A 23,806-nucleotide genomic window follows, 5' to 3' on the forward strand; every position below is an offset into this window, starting at 1 on the left:
CATTTGAACACAGGTAACTTACATGAGTGCTCTACTTACCAGGCTATTGTGGGGTGGGGCTCTGGTTTTGACCAGAAATTACATCCTGAACTATCAAAGCTTTTCTCACAAAAGTTTTGTCAAAACTGATCCTTTCTTGCAATAAGTTTAGGTTTAGATGAATCAGCATTTTCCAACAGAAAACTGACTCATCAAAAAATTCCTCACCGGCTGTACTGACAAAGAGCTCTTTAAAATGTGTTTCTGAGCCAATGGTCTGAAGAAGATATTCCAATAGGGTGTGCTATGGCAGTCAAGCTGGGGAATGCCCCAGCAATAGGCACTGGAGGGAGAGAGCTGACTGGATGCTCTACACAGAAGAGCAACAGTGTAACATAAGAAGAAGAAAAAAGAATCCAGATACAAATCAAAAGAAGTCCCAAAGATTAACATAAATAGGCATTGAGCTTGTGAGTTGGGTGGTCACTTGCATTTCTGAGAGCCACAATAAAGTCAATAAGGCTCCACACAGTCACAGAGCCCCCTCCCCCCCCACACACACACACAGCTTACAGGACTGGGGCCCTAGATAGTAGCAAAATACCAGTATCTGGGCATTTAAAGAAAATAGGTTATGAAATATTAAAAAAACTGGTTTAAAATAAAGAAAAGATTACTAGGAGAAACAGACACCCATACAAATAAAATGCAAGGTGTATCCACACAAAAAAAAATTCATTTGTATTACTTTAAGATATATATCCTATAAGGCAGTCAAGTAAGACCAGTGAAGGTACTAAATCTACAATTGCTGTCCCCCACCTCCCGATAGCATTAGCAAAATCACAGGCAAGAGAAAAAAACATGTTCTTATCCACATTAAATGGATGAGTATTACTGCCACGTGTTGAAAGACCAGGTTATGCAACAACAGAAAAGCACTAAACTAAGTAACAAAACTAAAGGCCTGCTAGTTTAGGGTGAGTTTTTCTATAGCATCAGATAGTTAGAAGCACAAATCCCACTGACTTGTGCTCCTCACTTCCTTAGGAGCTTTTGCAAATCCCATTGTTAATTGTTATTCATTTATTTATATAGGGCTTGATCCTGCTTCCATTGAAGTAAATGGGAAAACATGCTAATTTCTATGGGGAAAGGATTGGGCTCATTGTGAGCCTGGCTGCTGTTAATGAAGGAGTGGTTATCACAGGAGTTGGGGTGCAATTCAGAGAGGTTGCATCACCTCTTTCCCTGTAACTCGGAGAGCTTCACAATGCCTTGCTACTGTAACTCCCAGCCTAGGATGCTCACAGTCAGCAACAAGCATGCAGATCAAACCCTGAGTATTTGTGTGCTACGCAGCTAGCCTTGGTTCTGCACCTCTAACCCCAGAAGCCCCGCAGTGGCCTCCATCAGCCTTGTTACAACTATCAAGGTGACCCCAACACAGTCCCAGTCCTGAATTTTCCCCAAAACATGTTCTGTACAATGCCCAGCCCTCTCCTGGGCAGCTCAGAGAAATAATATGGTTCATTTGTTCCTCTGTCTAGAGACTCAAAAATACATCACAACTTATTAACTGAACTGGGGGAAATACACCCTTAATGTAAACCAACTCTGCTGTGTTTAAATGGAATAGTAAAACAAGCTTATTTACAAAAGCAGATAGGTTAAGTGATGCCAAGTAAAAGGAATAAAGTTAAAAGAGTTACAAGCTAATACAAGTGAACACACCCATGTAAAAGTCTTGCACCTAATTTAGCAAGAAACAGGCTTTGTTCAACATGGTTTGTCACCTATATTCAGTTTCCAGAGATTTCAACCCTCTCCTTAGTTGAAGGACCCATCTTTCTCAACATGTAAGAGCTCTGTTCCCTAGTGGATGTCTAGTGATGGATGTCAAAGGTGGCATCTGTCCTTGCTTATATCTTCCAAAGTTCAATGACTGTTTCAAGAGGCAGAATGACCTCATGCTGTTCTTCCCTTCCTGTGGACTTCCCATCCCCTTGCTGATTTGTATGTAAAATGGGACTTCCATTGGTTTTTGGTCACACCTTGTTTAATCTCATTGGAGAGAGGTAAATAGCTGCCTTCTCTCCTGTCTGTTTCTCCCTGTTTGGCCACAAACTTTAAAGCATAATATAATTAAATATCCCTATTTCCTCATATAGTGTTAATACACACGTCATAATGATATTAATCACCAGTGTGACATTAGCTTTCAGAAAAGACCACATTCGATACATTTTTATAATACAATAATAATGTGTGCAATCAGTTGATTCAATTGCTTGTCACTTGAGATTCATCCCCTATCTTTATAGACCAGTAAACTTTTGAAAAGAATTCTTCTGAGGGTTACAGCTTGAATAAACTTTTACCCTTTGAGAGGTAAGAAAGGTGACATGAAGCCTGGTAGTGAAGGAAGCTCTGCTGGTGGATGACTTCAATGGAGCTACTCTATTTTACACTAGCTAAGGATCTGGTTCTTGATATTTCAGAATTAGAAATAGTCTTGGCTATTTGCTTCAAAAAAATGTAACCTATATTGTATTTATGTATGTAATATGAAAACTAGCCACACTTCTTTCTGTACCAAGTCCAGGATAGTCTGACTTCTAACTAAATAGATTAGAAAGAAATTTCTGAATTTATAATCCTCTTCAATACCATTATACAATTATGAAAAGATTTGTAAAGGCAACTTTCTGGGGGTGTGTTACTATTTAAGCTGTGATCAAAGTAGTAATACCCAAAAAGCTGAGTTTAAGAATTTCTCTGTGAAAATGCCATCCTTCACTATAATAACTCCAGCTTCCTTGCATTGTTGCACAAAAAACTGCGTTTTCCTATGTGCCAAATAGACATGAGATGAAGATGCTGTTAGAACATGTTCTTATGTTTTAAATGCAAAAATCACATTGTGTTACTTTTACACCGAATACTTGTCTTTTTTATAAGAGCTGAAAAGCACCTATGCTGCATTCAGTAAGTAAATGGAAATCAATTCTGAACAGTCTAAGTCAGGGCCGCCCAGAGGATTCCGGGGGCCCGGGGTCTTCGGCGGCGGGGGGCCCTTCCGTTCCGGGACCCGCCGACGAAGTGCCCCCGAAGACCCGCGGCAGGCCCCCCCCCTCCGCCGCCGAATTACCGCCGAAGCGGGACCCGCCGCCGAAGCGCAGCCCGGTCTTCGGCGGTAATTCGGCGGAGGGGGGCCCCCGCCGCGGGTCTTCGGGGCACTTCGGCGGCGGGTCCCGGAAGGGAAGGGCCCCCCGCCGCCGAATTACCGCCGAAGACCGGGCTGCGCTTCGGCGGCGGGTCCCGCTCCGTCTTCAGCGGTAATTTGCCAGCGGGGGGTCCTTCCGCCCCGGAGCGGAAGGACCCCCCGCCGGCGAAGACCGGGAGCAGAAGCAGCTCCTGCGCCCGGCCCCGCAAGAGTTTGCCGCCCCCCCCCCCCCCCGAGCGAGTGAGGGACCCCGCTCCAGGGGCCCCGAAAAACTCTGGTGGGGGCCCCTGTGGGGCTCGGGGCCTGGAGCAAATTGCCCCTCTTGCCCCCCGCTCTGGGCGGCCCTGGTCTAAGTTTTCTGTATACTACGGAGTTTAAAAAAAACAAAACACTTATTAGCAGTACTCTGGATTTTTACATCTGAGTAAAATTGTATGTTTTCTGTAATATTGAAGCATACCTTAAACATTCTACATTTAAAAACAGTTCACCAGACAACAGAAACTGTTCCATTTTCACTTTTCCTTTGGATTTACCATTCGTTTTATCAGACATATTCATTAAAATCAGGTTCACGCTTTTCACTCTAAGAGGTTTACATGATGAAACAGCTGTCAATAAATCCCAAAGAGGATTGAATCTCACATGTCACTGGCATGACAGAGGAGGTAGAGTTGCTCCTATCACTCACTCCTAGAGATTAAAGTCGAGAATATCTGAGGCTGCTTCTTTTTTAAAAAAGTAGCAGGGAAAAAAATCACATTATATAAAAGTACAAAGTGGGCAGAGTAGTAGTTGTAAAACATTGATTTACAATATGCAGGCAAGCATATTAATTCTGGCTTACATATCCTATGGTAGGCTTATCTCCTGCATAACAGTTCCTACTCCAAAGACAAATTTAATGCCTCACCACACACACACAAATTCAGTCAAATTGTCAGTATCGATGTGTTACATAAAGACTTTCATGCAAAAATAGCACCAGAGCTTCATTTCATACTACAGCATCCCAGAAATAACAATGACACTGTGAATGGTATGCCAGATGGACCCTGTTTTCTATTCTAACTACTCAGGGAGGGAGAGGGAATAGCTCATGAACCACTAGTGAAGCCATCAGCCTCTCCCAGCTGTTTTTGAATTACATAAAACCACGGACAAGTCAGCTTCTTTTGCCACATCTCTCTAAACTGGGAGTTACTGTAACTACCAAACTGCTTACATTAGCAATAACTCTTCCTATTTCACTCGGGAAGATGAACTAGTTGATACCTATCAATAACAAACCACAGATTGGACCTATTGGGGAATTATTGTTTAAACAAAATACTTCATCTTAACAGATTCATACATCAGAAGTAAAATCACTGCACGTCGCGGCAGAAATACAGAGCGTAGAAGATATGTGCAAAGAAATAGTGATCAAACTAATGAAACCAGAACACACCCACCCCCACTTCTGACTCTGACAAGACTGGCCCCCCGTTCACACTATGGTCACTGATTGATTCATGGGCTACTGTGGATCAGGTTCCACATAGCCACTGGCTGCTGTTGACCTATCTGCACAATTGATTCCAAGTTGCCCATGCAGGCCCATTAGTACATGCTAAACAGAGACCCGCTCGCTTGGGCACTGGCTGTGAGCATTTCAGTGCCTCATTCAGCAGCTTTAGCTTTCAGAGACTAAATCACTTGAGCTCCTTACGACTTGTAGTGTTAAAAAAAAAATCACAGTTCATAGTGACCCTGTATTTTTTTAAAATGTGTAGGCTAATTTCATTTCAACTGCACCTGCCTATTTTTCAACTGCTATGTTCAATTTCACATGGATTGCATACCCATCAATCCTTAAAAACTTGATCATTATTCTGGGAACTTTTGTGATGCTTAGAAACTTACTAGCTACAGAATGATTTTCAGTGCACCTAATGTGAGGGTGCACACCTGTTTGCAGAGAGATCTGACATTTGACTAGCCCCAGGGAAAGTGACATTTTAGTGTTCAATGATTGTGTGTTGGAATGAATGTCTCTTTTAAGAGAACTGTCCGCTAGAATATCTGCTTATAACAGCACAACAAGTTAAAAAGGGGAGATATGAAAGATACCTTTCTTTATACACCCACACATATCTGCTAATTTTGAGAAAGGTGAAGTTCCCCAATGTTGTTCATAAACTGTTCTTCATTTCCACTGGGATTTGGAAAAACAATCCACTGGAAAGAAGAAAGGAGTCAATATGGTAAGGTGCGGAACACCTCCACTGAGGGACAGAAAACCATCAATTCCTACGAGCTACATTTAAGGACAGGTACTCACTTCTAATGGTGCTGGCCCCTTGATCTCCTGCCTATTCCAGTTTCAAGGGAGTTACGCCATTTTACACTGAGGCTCTGACCCACTGAGAAGGCTGTTCACAATTGTTGCATTAGCTCACTTTCCTCTAATTCACTCCTGGATCCACTTCAGTATGATTTCCGCTCACTTCACTGCTCTGCAACTGATCTCAAAGTCTCCTGCAGCCTCTTCCTAGACAAATGCAGGGTCTATGCTCATCCTTTCACACTGTTGATCACACTCTCTTTCTAGCTATTCAGTCCTCACTCAACTTTCAAGATTCATCCTCTCCTGGTTCTCCTCTTATCTCTCTAACCCTCCCTTCTGTGTCCCTTTCAACCGATCCCCCTCTGCCCCACTTCCCTGCTTACAGGGAATTCCCTATATTTGATCCTGGGCTCTCTCCTCTTTTGCATCTACACTCACCTAAATTAACGCTACACTATGCTACACTAACACCAACTCAGAATCTCTCCCTCACGTGATCTCAGAATTAACATGGCCCAAGATTAAAGTCTAATATTTCCTTCCAGGTCCCTCCACTAGCTCCTTTTTCAATTATTCTTGGCAACACCTCCATGCCTCCAGTTACTCAATCCTCTAACCCTTAGGCTTATCTTCAGCTCCTTCCTCTCCTCCTTCCCCACCACAACCAGGCCACAACTAAAACCTGTCATGTCTCCTTTTACATCTCTAAACATTGACCCACCTGCAAAATCCCTAGTCCATGCACTGTTCATCTCCCACATTGACTAGTGTGTTCTCTTTCTCTCTGGTGTCTGCAATACTATGAACATGTGCCATCTCCTCAGGAATGAGAAAGGGAAAAAGGAATAGAAAATACAACATGAGTTCATAATACTACTAAATAGCTGAAGGAGGAGGAGAATTGCAGGACAGCAGGCAGCAGGGAGTTGCAAAATGGCCAATTCAGGGTTGTGGGTCCATATGTCTGGAAAATGTAAAGGGCCAACCACCAGAAAGCCTGACAGGAACATTTTCTCTGCATGCTTACGTCGACACTGTAACTGGGAGGTGTAATTTCCAGCTCAGATTGATGTACACATACTAGTTCTGCTCAATTTAGCATGCTAAAAATAGCAGTGTGGCCACAGTGGCGGCTCAGGCTAGCCGCCCAAATATATCCCCATCTAGATCCTAGGTACATAGTCAGGCCACTGCCCAGGCCACCATAGCCACACTAATATTTTAGTGCGCTAGCTCGAGCAGAGCTAACACTCATACATCTACCCAGGTTGGGAATTACCCTGACTGGGCAATCTTGCTCTACAGAGCTAAGCAATCACCAGGTAAGGTGCTTACGGGTAAAAGGCTGTTTCTTTACTGTGGCTGCCAGATTGAGAGCAGTGGTCTCACTCATTCCCAGTCTGCTTGTCTGAATCCATCTGTTGTCTCTTGTCTTACAAAGAACTGACAATCTAAGTATGTCAGGGACCATTTTTTTTTTGGTCTAGCACAATGGAGTCCTGGTTCACCACTAGTTAAGCATAGGTGAACAGAGCGTATCACCAATGTCACATGCATTTTAAACACCAGAGGAAATCAAATGATAGCTAGTGCAGGTAACAGACCATAGGTGTACTGTGCGACCTGTGGGAAATGCAACTCAGTAAATAGACAGCTGCCTTCTGCACAAGCTGCCATCTCCAGATGGTCTTAAAGCATCGAGTGTGTTATAATAATCCAGCCTGGCAGCGACCGGCTATGGCGAGCGCCATATCAGAAAGAGTTCACTGAGAGTTCACAGCCCTCTTGCCAAAGAGCAAATGACAAAAAGCTCTCCTGGAAACCACTTCTACCTGAATACCCAGCCATAGCAGAGGATTGAATAAAAACACCAGGTTTTGAGGATCCAAAATAAATGACAGGCATACTCCCACAACTCAGGTGCTGATCTGGGCCTGATTTTCCACTGCTGTGCACAGAGCAATTATTTATATTTGTGCAAAGTGGGTGCAAAATCATAGCAGATCTAACAATACTTTTCCATCATTAATGTCCATGCTTTCAATTCAAACATGACAGAAACTTGGGGCTAAATCCTCTTTGCCACATCCCAGCTGAGCTAATAGGCTGTACTGCTAGGTACATCCATCAAGGTTTGAAGAATCTGTACTCCCCTCCTCAGGTCATGGAGCAGCATTGGAACCACTCCTCAACCTTCTGTGCAGTAAGTGTCTAGGCACACCTTCCCCACACCAATGAGGGGATGTTCACAGGTAGATTTACACAGGTACCAGCCCTACCTTCTCAGTTCCCCTTAACTCCTCCCCACACCCACCATGTGCTCTTTTGCATTGTGTGATGTCCTGTGCTGGTTTCCCTCAGAAAAGCCTCATTGATTCCAGTGCATTTGAGCCCTTGCACACAGGGGCGGCTCCAGGCCTCAGCACGCCAAGTGCGTGCTTGGGGCGGCATGCCGCGGGGGGCGCTCTGCCGATCGCCGGGAGGGCAGCAGGCGGCTCCGGTGGACCTCCCGCAGGCGTGCCTGTGGAGAGTCCGCTGGTCCCGCGGCTCCGGTGAGTAGTTGACTGGCTGCTATTCCAGAGATTTATATTTCCATTCAGCAATAGAATGTCAGCATCACAGTCAAAAGTCCATTATATTAGGAGTGCTCTAGGATGGCTGTGGGCACATCAGGAAACAAGGGGTAAAACAGTTCTGCAATAAAATGTTGCAGTGTGGGAAATTAGTGCTGAGGTGGGGCAATGGCCATACGCTTTGCCTTTTGACAAACAACAACCCAACAAGCAACCAGGAGTCAACACACAGGAGACAGAAGAAAAGTCATAAACTTCAATTCATAACTAGCAGAGGCAAGAGGGCAGCATTCTACACAGCTGGAAACACAAGGGCAGGCTGTGGCCACCAGAGAGTTAAGGACCAGGAGGAATTCCATACAGCTGGAACTATTCAATCAATACCAGGTCCTCAACATGGAAACTCTGGAAGATATCTTTCAAGATCCAACTAGTCAAGGGAATGGAGAGCTGTACTGGACACAATTTGTGGATGGCAGCTTGGCCCAACCTGTAAGAAAACCAAGCTTGCCCACAAAGAGACCTCCAATCATCTGAGGAAGACAGACAATCCTTTTGACAGATTCAAGTGAATTCCAGCAGGGGTATATATATGCAAAGAAAGCAAGCTAGAGATAGAGAGTTAGTTTCAATCAGGAGGATGAGGCCCTGTTCTAGCAGTTGAGTGAAAACCAAGAGAGGAGAAGACTGGTTCTGTAGTTGGCAAGCCATTCACAGTCTTTGTTTAATCCTGAGCTGATGGTGTCAAATTTGCAGATGAACTGGAGCTCAGCAGTTTCTCTTTGAAGTCTGGTCCTGAAGTTTTTTTGCTGCAGGATGGCCACATTGCCAACTACAGAACCAGTTTCTCCTCTCTTGGTTTTCACTCAACTGCTAGAACAGGGCCTCATCCTCCCTGATTGAACTAACCTCGTTATCTCTAGCTTGCTTCTTGCTTGCATATATAAACCTGACCCTGGAAATTTCCACTACTTGCATCCGAAGAAGTGGGTATTCACCCACGAAAGCTCATGCTGCAAAACGTCTGTTAGTCTATAAGGTGCCACAGGATTCTTTGCTGCTTCTACAGAACCAGACTAACACGGCTACCCCTCTGATACTCAGTACTACAAATAATTAAGAGAACATTCTGCAAGGGACAAGCAAACAGGACAGTGTGCTATCTTCCTGGATCCAAGACACAAAACATCACTCTAAGACTGCATAGGCTTCTAAAGTTGATGGGAAAGGATCGATTGGAGATGGTTCAGACTGGCACTTACGACACTGGGTACATTACAGATAATAGATGACTTCAGGGAACGCAGAAGTGTGCTGAAGAATGTCCAAGCAATCTTCTCTGAGATCCTTCCTATCCCATGAGCTAAGGATGACAGAAGGAAGAGGATTCTATAAGTGAACCTCTTAGTAGTTAAGTGGAGGAGGGTTTTAGTTGTGTGGAGCATTGGTCCATCTTCTATGAGGAGAGGTGGCTGTATAATTTGGATGGATTCCACCTCTGTAGAAGAGGAACAAATTTCCTCAGGGACAGGCTGACTAGAGTAGTAAGGAAGGCATTAAACTAATAACAAAAGTGGGGGCGTGTAAAAAGAGGGACGGTATGAGCACATATTTAGCACAAAATTGAGATATTAAGAACAAAATTAATCAAGGAACCAAAGGATATGAAGAAATTCTTGAATTGCCTATACACCAATGTTAGGAACCTAGGCATTTCCTGTTTCAGTGTCACTGATAACTCAGAAAAAACTATCTTGAATGTCTATGGATCAATGTCCTAACAGGTAAAGCACAAGCTGGGGTGTAAGTTGGTGTCTGCTACAAAGTAGCAAATCACACTAGGGAAAAGCATGAGCAGCTCCTTAAACACCTATCTATAATGTGTAAGAAAATAAGCTTTGTGGACATGGGGGACTTCAATTTGAATGACACATGCTGAAGGGTTCATGCTGCCAGAAATAAAACATCTTGGAATTTCTTAATATTTTTATAGATGACAATTTCCTAACTCAAAAAATGTTGCATCCAACACACGGGGCATTCTATATTAGATATCATCTACCTCCTCTGTCAAGTAATGGTAGCTTAGGTACAAGTTATCATGACTTGATCTCATGTATAATGTGCAAACAAAATAAAGTCCAAACTATGTACTTGGCCAATTTCACAAAGCTGGAAAAAAATATGAACCATATCAGCTGGGAGGAAGACTTTAATCAGAAAAATGTGAATGATAATTTGGAATTGTTTAAGAACACTTTACTACATGCGCAGAAACTCAATCAAAGAAGAAGGTCATAATGGTTAAAAAAATCAACCTGGTTTAGAGAGGAAGTGAAGGAACCTATACAAAAATGGAAGAAAGGGGAAGTTATTAGTAATTAATATAAATCAGAAGGTATGAATTGTAGAATACTGATAAAGGAAGCAAAGGGAAACAAAGAGAAGTCTATGGCCAGCAGAGTTAAGGACAATAAAAAGGCATTTCTTACATATATAAGGAACAAAAAGAATCCTAACAATGGCATTGATCCATTACTACTAAATAGAAATGGTAGAATTACCAATACTAATGCATAAAAGGCAGACGTGTTCAATAAATATTTTTGTTTTGTATTTAGGGAGAAATAGATGTGGTCATATCATACAATAACACTCTTTCCATTCCACTAGTATCCCGGGAGGATGTTAAAAAGCAGCTATTAAAGCTAGACTTTTTTTTTTAAATCAGCAGTTCTGGATAACTTGCATCCAAGAGTTTTAAAAATCTGGCTGCAGAGCATGCTGGACATTAATGTTGATTCTCAATAAGTTTTGGAAAACTGGGGAAGTTCCAGAAGACTGGAAGAAAACTAATGTTGTTCCAATATTTAAACAGGATGCCAGATAATTATAGGCCTCTCAGTCTGACATCAATCCCAGGCAAAATAGTGGAGCAGCTGATATGGGACTCAATTAATAACAAATTAAATAATAAATACCAATCAACATGAGTTTATGGAAAATAGATCCTGTCAAACTAACTTGATTTTTTATGAGATTACATCAAGTTTGGCTGATAAAGGTAATAGTGTTGATGTAATATACTTAGACTTCTATAAGGCATTTGATTTGGTACCACAAAACAGACAATTTGATTAAAAAACTAGAATGAAACAAAATTAACATAGCACACATTAAATGGATTAAAAACTGACTAACCAATAGGTCTCAAAATGTAATTATAAATAGGGAAACATCATTGAATGAATAATTGGAGATATCCCATCTCCTAGAACTGGAAGGGACTTCAAAAGGTTATTGAGTCCAGCCCCCTGCCTTCACTAGCAGGACCAAGTACTGATTTTTACCCCAGATCCCTAAGTGGCCCTCTCAAGGATTGAACTCACAATCCTGGGTTTAGCAGGCCAGTGCTCAAACCACTGAGCTATCCTTCCCCAATTATTGAATGGGTATGTTTCTAGTGGGATCCCACAGGGGTCATTTCTTGGCCCTACATTATTTAAAATTTTTATCAATGACCTGTAAGAAAATATAAAATAATCACTGATAAAATTTGAAGCTGGCACACAGATTGGGGGAGTGATAAATAATGAAGAGGACAGGTCAGGTCACAGAAACAGAGCGATCTGGATTGCTTAGTAACCAGAGTGTGAGCAAACAATATACATTTAGGAACAAAGAATGTAGGCCATACGTAGAGGATGGGGGACTACCTTGGGAAACTGTGACTCTGAAAAAGATTTGGGGTTCATGTGGATACTCAACAGCTGCCAGTGCAACCTTGTGGCCAAAATGTCTAATTCATCCTTGGATGCATAAACAGGGGACTCTTGAGTAGAAGTAGAGAGGTTATTTTACCTCTGGTTTTGGCACTGTTGCAAGAGCTGCTGAAATATTGTGTCCAATTCTAGTACCCACAATTCAAGGAGAAAGCTGATAAATTAGAGAGGGTTGAGAGAAGAGCCACAAGAATGATCAAAGGATTAAAAAATATGCCACATAGTGATAGACTCAATGAACTCAATCTATTTTGCTTAACAAAAAGAAGATGCCTTGATCAGAGTTTATAAGTATCTGTAGTAAGAGGAGGCCCTGAGATATAAACCTTGGTATCAGAGGCCCGGTATGAGGCCTAAGGCCTGAACTAAAGTAATGGTCAAGACTTTGCTAACATAAAGCAAAGTTAAGCTGTGAGCCAGAGGCAGGCCCTGCTCACAGAAGCTGGCAAGGAAAGGACTGATGCTGCAAAAAGAGACATATCTAAAAGGTACTGAACACCAGATATCAGAACATTCGCATACTCGTACACTCCACACAGATAACAAGGAACAGGCTGACCCATCCCAATGACAGGGCCAAAAGGGTAATATGATGGATAGAGTTGTTTTGTTCGAACCAACATGTACAAGGTGAGAGGCAGCACCTTACTACATAGAGGGGTTGTACCTTGCTACGTAGAGGGGTTGCACCTCATACGTAACTTGTTTGTACCTGTGTATAAGAATGCATCCCTGGGGCGGTGTCTTTGTCCGGCCGAGGGGGCAGTGGAAAGTCACGCCACTGACTGAGCCGAGTCCATTGCCAAGAGGCACTTTCTCGTAGTATGCCCTGTAGAGGAACAATCTAGAGGGAACTATCATCGTGCTTCATTTGACAATAAACCTGGCCGACGTGCCTTCGTACCTTACTAGGCTCTGTGGTCATTGGGGGTTCTCTTCGGGTCTGCTGTGTCAGCTATCTTCGAAGAGCTGGGACACCACACAGAGGGAACACACGCACGCAGCCGAGTGATATCAACATTGAACAGAGCAGAGCAGAGCACCACACCGGTAGCACTCTCACAACAGTATCTACACGAGGGGAAACAAATATTTGATAATGTCGTCTTCAGTTTAGCAGACAAAGATATAATAAGGTCCATTGGCTGGAAGCTGAAGCTAGATAAATTCAGACCGAAAGTAAGATGCAACTTTTTAATAGTGAAGGTAATTAACTATGGGAGCAATTTACTAAGGTTCATGGTGGATTCTCCATTACCAGCAATTTTTAAATCAAGGTTGGATGTTTTTCTAGAAGATATGCTCTAGGAATTATTGTGGGACATTCTATGGCCTCTGTTACACAGGAGGTCAGACTAGATGATCACAATGGTTCCTTCTGGCCTCGGAATCTATTCATCTAAACTGACTAATGTAAATCCAAGAAACAGCTTATTTATCAGCTGTAATTGCCTACATACAGTTTATTTCTTTTGGAAGTCTGATTGCCTGGCTGGCTTAACTCTTTGACCTTATAATGTAAAAAAAGTTGTCAACATTAAAAGCCTCCTACATTTAAAAAGAGGTTTACATTATGAAACAGCTGTCATACTCCAAAGCAGATTGAAGCTCATATGTCACTGGCATCTTTCCACAATTGGCCTTGGAGGCCTAACTAAGAAGACCTCAAAACAACCACATTGACAACCATTAGGAAAACAGTAGAAGAGTGCAAAACTCAGCCGTTTTCTACCATTTCTCAGGCGTTCGTGTAAAATAATGTTTCAGTTTTGATCTTTGTAGGTTCAAAACTGCCCTAAATTTAGCTTTGAATTTTGGGTTCAAACTAAAGCTTGACAAGGCAAAAAAGAATTTGTAAATATTCATTTGAATAAAAGCCCTAAACTCACTTTGGGAGTATTTGTGGCCCCTCTTATTCACTATGCACAAACATTCACACTCGTGAAATTTATTTGCAAAAAGTCTCATCAGAATATAGATTCTCTGGAAGTTTATGTCTTTAAAAGGTCATTATGGGCTTTACTCAGCAAGTCAGGGAACAGAAGCAATAACATGATCTATTGTGAACAATAAATTATAAGCAGAGTAAAAGCTCAGAGCAATAGTTCTGATGAACAATACACAAACAATAATGAAATATGTTCACATAAATCATTGATTGAATGATTTCAAGCAACAAAGAAATTTATAAAAATTGAGATCTGTTCCTGGATAATTCATTAATAAATAAAGATACTAAATTCATCAAATAAATTGTCTGCTGTTTGCTCAGCTGTAATTCAAATGAACCCAAAATGCCATGGGCTCTCCCTGAATTAATCCATAAAGCCACTTTCCTGCACTCCTTCAAATGCCTCTTCAAGATATACTGTGATGCCAATGGACAAAAGGAACAGCTGATATTAATTAGGGCTATCGATTAATCGCAGTTAACTCACGCGATTAACTCAAAAAAACTTTTTTTTAACAGTGTGATTAAAAAAATCAGTCACGATTAATCACAGTTTTAATCACACTATTAAAAAATAGAATAGCAATTAAAATTTATTTAATATTTTGGATGTTCTTCTACATTTTCATATATATTGTATTCTGTGTTGTAATTGAAATCAAAGTGTATATTATTTTATTAAATATTTGCATTGTAAAATGATAAAAGAAATAGCATTTTTCAATTCACCTAATACAAGTACTGTAGTCACAACAGTGAAACTTACAAATGTAGATTTTTTTTGTTATGTAACTGCAATCAAAAACAAAACAATGTAAAACTTGAGAGCCTGCAAGTCCACTCAGTCCTCCTTCTTGTTCAGCCAATCGCTAAGACAAACAACTTTGTTTACTTTTACAGGAAATAATGCTGCCCTCTTCTTATTTATGAGGTCACCAGAAAGTGAGAACAGGAATTTGCATGGCACTTTTGTAGCTGGCATTGCAAGGTATTTATGTGCCTGATCTGCTAAATGTTCGTATGCCCCTTCATGCTTCGGCCACCATTCCAGAGGACATGCTTCCATACTGATGACACTTGTTAAAAAAATAATGCGTTAATTAAATTTGTGTAAATTTAAATTCCTTGGGGTCCCCTGCTCTGTTTTACCCATACTCTGCCATACATTTCATGTTATAGCAGTCTCGGATGATGACCCAGCACATGTTGTTCATTTTAAGAACACTTTCACTGCAGATTTCACAAAACACAAAGAAGGTACCAATGTGAGATTTCTAAAGATAACTACAGCAGTCGACCCAAGGTTTAAGAGTCTTAAACCTTGGGTCAACTGCTGTAGCTATCTTTAGAAATCTGAGCGGGACAAGGTGTGGATCATGCTTTCAGAAGTCTTAAAAGAGCAGCACTCCAATGCAGAAACTACAGAACCTGAACCACCAAAAAAGAAAATCAACCTTCCGCTGGTGGCATCTGACTCAGATAATGAAAATGAACAAGCGTCGGTCCACACTGCTTTGGATCGTTATTGATCAGAACCTGTCATCAGCATGGACGCATGCCCTCTGGAAGGGTGGTTGAAGCATGAAGGGCCATATGAATTTTTAGCACATCTGACACATAAATATCTTGCCATGCCAGCTACAACACTACCATGAGAATGCCTGTTTTCACTTTCAGGTGACATTGTAAACAAGAAGCGGGCAGCATTATCTCCTGCAAATGTATTAAAACTTGTTTGTCTGAGCAATTGGCTGAACAAGAAGTAGGACTGGACTTGCAGGCTCTAAAATTTTACATTGATTTATTTTTAATGCCTTTTTTTGGTACATAATTCTACATTTGTAAGTTCAACTTTCATGATAAAGAGATTGCACTACAGTACTTGTATTAAGTGAATTGAAAAATACTATTTTGAGTTTTTAAGTGCAAATACTTGTAATCAAATATAAATATAAAGTGAGCACTGTATACTTTTTTATTTTGTGTTGTAATTGAAATAAATATATTTGAAAATGTAGAAAACATCCAAAAATATTTAAATAAATGGTGTTCTATTATTGTTTAGCAGTGCGATTAATCGTGTGAGTAATCGTGATTAATTTTTTTAATCGCTTGACAGCCCTAACATTAATGTATTTATTTGGCCTATGTACATAATATGTTTATTTCTGTTTCCCTCATTCCTCCTACAGCTTTCCTTCTGATTGTCACTCCCACGTGTTGCATCTAGTTTTAATGAGGTGGTCCTCAGGATACGGATTATCTTCAACTCCTGTTCACATAATGGGAGCCTTATGAAGTTACTACTGTATCAGAAACAGGAAAAAATGGTCTCAGTCACAACAGTCATGAAAATTTTGATGCAAAAGCCACAAATAAGCCCAGGTATTGGGTTCAGCTTCACTCAAAGAGTCCATGATCCCTGTTTCAAGAAAATCTAGGAGTGTTTCTAAAGGTTTCAAGTACTGTCAGGGGTGAAAGTAACTTAAAGGACTTACCGTGCAGTAGCAGCGGCTGGGAGGCCCAGGCCCTTTAAATCACTGCAGGAGCGGTAGCTGCAGCAGGGGCCAGGAGCCCCAGCCATGATTTGAAGGGCCAGGGGCTCCGCTGCAGTAGCAGTGGCTGGGATCCCCGGGCCCTTTAAATCACCACTGGAGCCCTGGGGCTCCAGCAGTGGGGCTCTAGCAGTGATTTAAAGGGCCCGGGGCTCCAGCCACCACTACCGCAGCGGAGCCCCAGGCCCTTTAAATCACCACCAAAACCGTGGGACTCCCGGCTGCCGCCCCTACCCAATGGCTCCAGCAGCGGAGGTCTGCGGCAATTTAAAGGGCCCAGGGCTCCAGCTGCTGCAGGGAGCCCTGAGCCCTTTAAATCACCAGCCTGGGGAAGCTGCCCCCTGCTGGTACGGTTGACGGTGTACCAGCTCTTGCCGGAATGCCATACCAGACTGTACCAACTTACTTTCACCTCTGGGCACTGTTATAAATATTTCACACATTTCAATGAATCTGGTAACTCCAGTATATAGCTTATATTTATTTATAGATGTAAGGAATAAAGAGTGCTTATACAAAAAGTCCTAGGCGCCCTAACAATTTATGCAACTGACTAGTGATGATCACACAGCATCATAGAAACAATCAGAGGCGGGAAAAATATAGTTCTCAGCCAGCCAATAAATGAAAGCAATGGAAAAGCCTTTTGGACCTCACTGATCTCCCTTTCCATGAGCAAACTCTCACTCCTCCTCCAAAGCTTTTTCAAATAAATGGCTATTGCATCATGTTCAAATTTGGGATACATTGGACCAGGGTTACGTGGATGATGCTTTAAAACAGCAAGTAAAACACACAAATATTAGCCAATATTGGTTAAATAACCAACAGAGAGTGTATATTTATTCCTGGGGTTCACACTGTATCTTTTATGCATGAAAACAAACTGTATAATCTTTGAATACATTCACATTTATAACAAATGCTTAAGAGAATCTTTAATATGCCCAGACTAAACTGTGTTAAACTAAATTATCATTTTGGATTTCATTTAAAACTTTTTAAGTTACTATTAATTCTTTGTACTGCAGTAGCATGTAAAGGGCCCACCTGGGAATCAAATCCCATTAGTACTCTGCGTCCTGTATGCACACCAGATTTCTGAAGGCTTCTACAATTCCCAGGCCATAAGAGAATGGATTAACAACAAACTTCTAAATAAATCATTCTTACTGCCTTGGTTTCTGTTCCAATATGTGGGCAACTGACATGACAGATCAGAATGGTCCCTTCAGAAATGTAGGATTTCTACTCGAAAATGTCCAGTTTCTGACTTGCCTTAAAAACAGATTATGTAATTGCCAGGATAGCCAAAGGGAGGTTTGACCAGCCATTACATCCAAAGCAGGAGAAAAGGACCCAAATTGCTATGTGAAGAAATGGCTTGTAATCAGGTTTCTTTCTGTCTTTCCCAGCCCCAAAATGCCTTGAGCTTTTCAGACTCAGGTCTGAATGACATCTCAAAGCAAAGAGACGTCTATGTCTTCTTCCTGATTAATTCAGATTTGGCCTTTGGGGCCTAATAAGCCCACAGCTGTAGGTCTCCTCTTCTGCCTCCCAAGTTGAGATATGGAGAATTTCAGCTTTAGGTACAAAAACAGCAAGTCTTTAGCCCTTTTCCTGTGAAGGTAGCCTAATCTGCCATTCATGCTATTGAGATGCCTACATATTACAACAAAAGTATGTATTGATAACTATTGAATCAGTAAGACGACCCACAACTCTTAACATAAGAAATATTATACCAGATCAGACCTTTGTTCAATTTAATGAAGTCCGGTACACTGCTTCTGGAAGTGGAAGATACCAGATGCTTCAGAGAAATATACATGAAGCCCAGAAGTGCAAAACTATGAAATTGCCCATAATGGAAATTTCCTCCTAACCCTTTCAGTTAGAACTTGGTTTATGAGCTGGAGCATTCTTATATCCCTATTTTTTTAAAAAATCCTGTATAACTGTAGATGTTATTCATGACATTTGCTGACCTTTCAATGGTGACCACTTTTTACCACAATCATGACGACTTTGGAGGAATATGGGCAGATGAAGAAAAGGGAAAAGGGAACTAGTTGCAGTAGAACCAGAAATGCATAATCAGGTCTATTTCTTATGCCCACTTGTGGGTGACGGGTTATTTCAGAATGCAAAGCTCAGAAAGGGGATGGTTTCTGTGCAGGATATTAGGAGGAAGTGTAAGTTAAATGAACTGGGTCAGCACAGGGTTCCCATTTTATTACTAGAAGGAAAAAATCTGGTTCTTCTGTAACGTCAGGAGTCAGATCCTCAGTTCCTGTAAATCAGTGTAACTCCACTGAAGTCAATGGGGCTAACTGACTGATACTAGCTGAGGATCAGGCCTCCGGTCATCAAGTCTTTTCTACATCTCTTTTGTCCTGACAGAGAATTGACAAAACTACCGTGACTTTGGTGGAGATCCCTGGCATGGATTCTGAGTTCCATTACCAATGGTAGCAAAACTGAGACCAAGGTTTCAGGAACCAAGGTTTAGCTTTTCCCAGAAGAGGCTCTGGTGCCAAACTCTGAAGAGGAGTAATAAGGGACATTGCCATGCTAGGGTTCACCAACAAGACAGCAACAAAAACAGCCTACAGGTACCAACAGAGGCACCAACACTAACATCTGTTCTTCACTCCTCTCAACATGGACAGGAGCATCAACTGAAGTTGATGCCAACACATTCACAGTCCTCCATGTCAAGGAGACGGACACATAGGTATCAAATGAGTGGATTTTAATACTGAAGAGCTGCTGGGCAAGAAACCCTGTGCTCTGCCTCCCCTTCTCTCTCCCCCTCAATAGAGGAGAGAACAGAGGAAAACTGTGTGGTCACTGGATTTTCTCCAGAAACACTAAGCAACGCATGAAGCAGGTGAGAGGTCTGACCCAGAACTGGGGATGTGGGTAGAGCAGCAAGAGAGAGGAACAAAGGAGTTAAGGGTGGGGAAGGAGAGAGAGGAGATGAGGTGTCACCTACGAAGGCATGGAGAAGAAAGGAAAGGAGAGTGCTGAGAGTTGCAAAAAATAGTCAAAAAAGGTTGATAAATTGGAGTTCTTAAAGACCCAGTCATGCAACCAGGGGGCATGTGACCGATACTGAAGGAAATAAGGTGGTGATCAGAAAGGAGAAGATATCAAATGAGAGATCCAAGTGGGAGCAGTGCTTAGAAAACACAAGGTCCCAGGAGTCACCATGATGGTTGATACAGGGCTGTAGGTCAAATTAGGTTAGGAAGAGGAAGAGGGAAGCAATAGAATTAGATGGGACATCAGAGTGAAAGCTGAAGTTAGAGGATTTGATAGGTAAAATGGCAGCTCAGGCTAAAAGGACAAATCTAATGAAGACTTAACAACTGACCTCAAACCCTTGAACAAGCACGAGCCTGAAGTACTTGAACTAGAGGCAATACACCTCCACGATGTGTACCCACTACCCTAGGCACTGACTCCAGTCCTGGAGCTCCCATGTAAAAATAATGGTGGGTGCTGAACACCCACTGGCAGTCCCCCTATCAGCTACTCCCCCACCCTCAGCACCTCCACCTGCTGGCAGCCCTGCCAATTGGCGCCTCTCCACCCTCTTCCCCCACAGCGCCTCCCGCCCTCTGCGATCAGCTATTCCACAGCGTGCAGGAGGCACTGGGGGGGTGGGGAAGGAGTGAGTGCAGAGCATGCTCGGGGGAGGGGGCAGCAGGGCCAGCTTTAGGCCTATTCCACCAATTCCCCCGAATCAGGCCCCGCGCCCAGTGAGAATCCCTTCCCTGGCTAGAGGCGCCTTTTTAATTTTTACTCACCTGGCGGTGCTCTGGGTCTTCGGCGGCGGGTCCTTCAGTGCTGCCAAAGACCTGGAGCGAGTGAAGGACCTGCCGCCAAAGTCTTGAAGCACTGCCTGTTGAGTACAAGCCCCACATGTTTTTTTACATTTTTTTTTAAGTCATCCCTGCCAGGGCCCCGCCAAAACTGTTCAAATTGAGCCCCGCACTTCCTAAAGCCGGCCCTAGGGGCTAGAATGGGGTGGGAAGAGGTGGGGTAGGTGTGGGGCCTTGGGGGAAGGGGTGGAGTAGGGGAAAGACCTGGGGCACATTAGAAAGTGGGCACCTCAGCACGCTACAGCAAATGCAAAGGATGATTCATTGATATCCACCTCCCAAAAATAAAATCGGCCAGTTAATTTAAGAACCATTTCTTAAAGTTTATTTTATTGACTGAAGTAAATCCTCAATCCCTTTAAAGAGCTTCATTGAAAGAGCTTGCTTTGGCATACACTTGAAAAATTAGACACCTTGCGATTATTATCCTTGAAAGATAATTAACCAATTTAACTTAAATAGATACATTAAAACAAATTACACAGACATGTCAAATTAATGGATTCTTTCCTGTGACTAGGACTGTTTTTGTTTGTTTGTTTGTTTCTTCACCTTTTTTAATCAGTAGTACTCTTCATCTGTAAGCATCACACTAAACAACATCAGAAGTGAAATTTTCATTACTCTGGAAAGGCACGGACATATAGGTTGGGGCCCGGACCCTGCAAAGACTTACTCCCATGTTTAATTTGACTATGAGGAGTGGTCCCATTGATTTCAGTGGAATTACTCAGAGGAGGAAAGTTAAGCACAAGTATAAGTGATTGCAAGATCCAGGCCTCACTGTTCTATTATTGTAAATATTTCACCTGAAATCATCACTTGTTCAATGCAGATTTTTGCTATCAGAAGACCGGATATAATGCATGATAAAAAAAAGTGGGAGTTAAAAATGCTGCAAGATTCATGTATTATATCAACGGCATTTGCATGTAGAGATCTGAAATTGTGTTGGGATGGGGAGAGGGCAGATCAGCTGAGAATTTCAAGCAGACCCTTTTCCGGTGCATAATGCTTTATTATAAAAAGCTAGGAGTACATCATTCTCTGTAATATGATACAGTAATTGCACATTTATCCCTAGATCACCCACAGTAACTTCATTTTACTTAATCGGAAAATGGTTGTTACCACAAGCCGTGGATTGCATTTGCAGAAAGGTGGACTCAATGATCTAATACATCTTCTTCATCTCTAATGTCTATATCTTATGTGTTTTCAACTTCAAAATACCATGTTTATTAACTGTACAGTTACTGCATATCAGCACTGTATTTACCAGCACTATTCAATACGGACACATACAAGACTTTCAAAAGCAGCTGTCTTTGACTCCCCAAGACACCGTAGCCCATTTTCTCATACTCCACTTACTGTCATCAGGTTTCTGAAAAAGCACATCTTGATTCCATCAGCCCAATAATAATTCCTGCTGCACTCAAAATTAAGGCGCTTTTACATAATTTGACTTTGTTCCCAAACCACTTGGGATTTTGTAAAAATACTCAGAAGAATATTTGAGTATGAGTTGATTTGTATTAATTTATTATTAATAATTATTAATTATTATTGTTGTTGTTGTAATTCTTTTCAATTGTTAAAGATTTCCACATTTCCATCTGAAGGAAATTTTGGACAAATTATGATCCACTGAAATCCCTAACTCAGCTTCTTTCCCACAGACATATAAAGGCCCAACTAACAAACAAACAGGAAAAAAATCAGTTCTTCAAGTAAGAGCATATTTTTATATCAGCCTACAGAGTACTTTCTTTTTCCCCAAAAAGTATTTATTTGGTCACACCTAAACATTTCATGGATTCATGTCAGTTTCACTGAATTGTTCATATCAAAAAAGCAAAAGAGTTCCAAAGAAGTTTAAATGTTTCACTTCAACAGTTTCAGAATGAAAACTTTTTTCAGTTCAAAAAGTTATTTTGTTTTGAAATTTTCTGCAATTTTTTAAAATGTAAAAACATTTTTAAAAAATGCTCAAAATCTAAATGAAACATTTTATTTTGGGTGGAATGAAACACTAAAATTCTATGGCTTGTGTTAAGCAGAATGCCAGGCTAGATTAGCACAATGGTCCCTACTAGCCTTAAATAGATCTATGAAATAGACATCAAGAAACCTCAGAACCACTGAAGTTTCTTGACAACGGTTCTAAATGTCTTTTATTTCCACCCCCACTCTCACTGGGGTGCTTATTCTATTTATTTCAGGTTGGATTTTTCTATATGATAATTGGGTCTCAGGAGCTCAGCGATTGCTACCTTTCAGAGTCAAAGCACTTCAGCACAATGAAAATGGGTGTGGAAAGTTTATACAGCCACTAGCAATATTGTGGAGTCGCCATTTTAAACATAAAAATAAAATTGCACACATTTGGGGCCTGATACTGCCACCTTGGCTGCAGTGAGTGTAGAGAACATCTCCTAGCAGGCGCTCATAACCTCAAGTAATCAGATCCTAAATGATCATGTATGGTATTATGTTGTGCTTACTCTCACGACTGCATTATTAGTGTCTTTTTATGTCTACAGCCCTCCTCAGCGGTGATGCAGCTTATTGCCTTGATGTAGACTTGTGAAGCAGTTTGCTAATTTGGGTGTCATTTTATCAAAACAAAGATGTTTTCTCTCCGTCGGTTAAACAAACCCATCACAAAACACACCGAGTGGTGAAGAAAACCCAGGTCTCAGATTTAGAAAACATAGCAAAATCGATGCCGAGCAGCTGTAAAAGCTGATATTAGTCCAGGAACCTGCTGAGCCAGTCACCATCTCTAAGCAATTACAACTGCTATAAATTCCTGCTTAGCTTTTTGCTCCATACGTTATAGAAAGATGTTAAATAAAATATATTTTATCGACTCTGTAAGGGAATCAAAACAACTTTCAATAAAAGAAACTGATTCCATGTGTTCTTGCCCTTACCTCCCCTGCATGGCGAGTGGGCTGAAATCCTTCCCAAGGGGAACACAGCCATCCTGCCCTATTGCTCCATTTTGATAGGGTTTTTGTGGCTGTTCCTGAACAGACACCATTCCACGAAACTCCTTTAACAGCCGCAGCTCGTTGAAGTTGCTGGCAATTGGTTCAGCTGCCACCTTCCCGTGCAAGTTAGCATGGTGTGGAGAGGATGCCTGAGTCAGCTCCATCTCTAGATTTCTAGAGATTGCGCCATCATCTTTGCTATCCAAGTACATACCTTTTGACTGGTTTTCTATCCTGAAAAGAGTGAAAACAAATCTATTAGGACCATACTGAATACACATATTTTATATCTACCCCCATGCACACATACACGTGTGTTGATATCCAGGTGTTAAAATGCCGTTGGACATACTATATGTATCTTGCACTTTTGACTGGCTTACCTGTAGTCTGCTTGGTAATTCATCTCTACCAGAAATACTTTAACGTTTGAAAACTCTGAGCAGCTTCAAAAACAGCCATCATTTAAAATAAATACATAAAACAGCCTGGCAGACATAGCTATCCTTCTCTTTACCCAAA

The 23,806-nt window shown here is 41.6% G+C and overlaps 1 protein-coding gene across 1 annotated transcript in view; it reads right to left on the bottom strand.

Moving 5' to 3' along the window:
- Positions 1–23,496, bottom strand: part of OCA2 (OCA2 melanosomal transmembrane protein) — a 290,480-nt gene extending 266,984 nt beyond the window's left edge. The window contains exon 1 of the mRNA XM_039499675.1: positions 23,225–23,496. Coding sequence (XP_039355609.1) covers positions 23,225–23,496 — 272 coding nt within the window. The remainder of the gene's footprint in view (positions 1–23,224) is intronic.
- Between the last annotated feature and the right edge of the window lie 310 nt (positions 23,497–23,806).

This window comes from Mauremys reevesii, linkage group 1, assembly GCF_016161935.1.
Source record: "Mauremys reevesii isolate NIE-2019 linkage group 1, ASM1616193v1, whole genome shotgun sequence".
In the NCBI taxonomy this organism is placed as follows: Eukaryota; Metazoa; Chordata; order Testudines; family Geoemydidae; genus Mauremys; species Mauremys reevesii.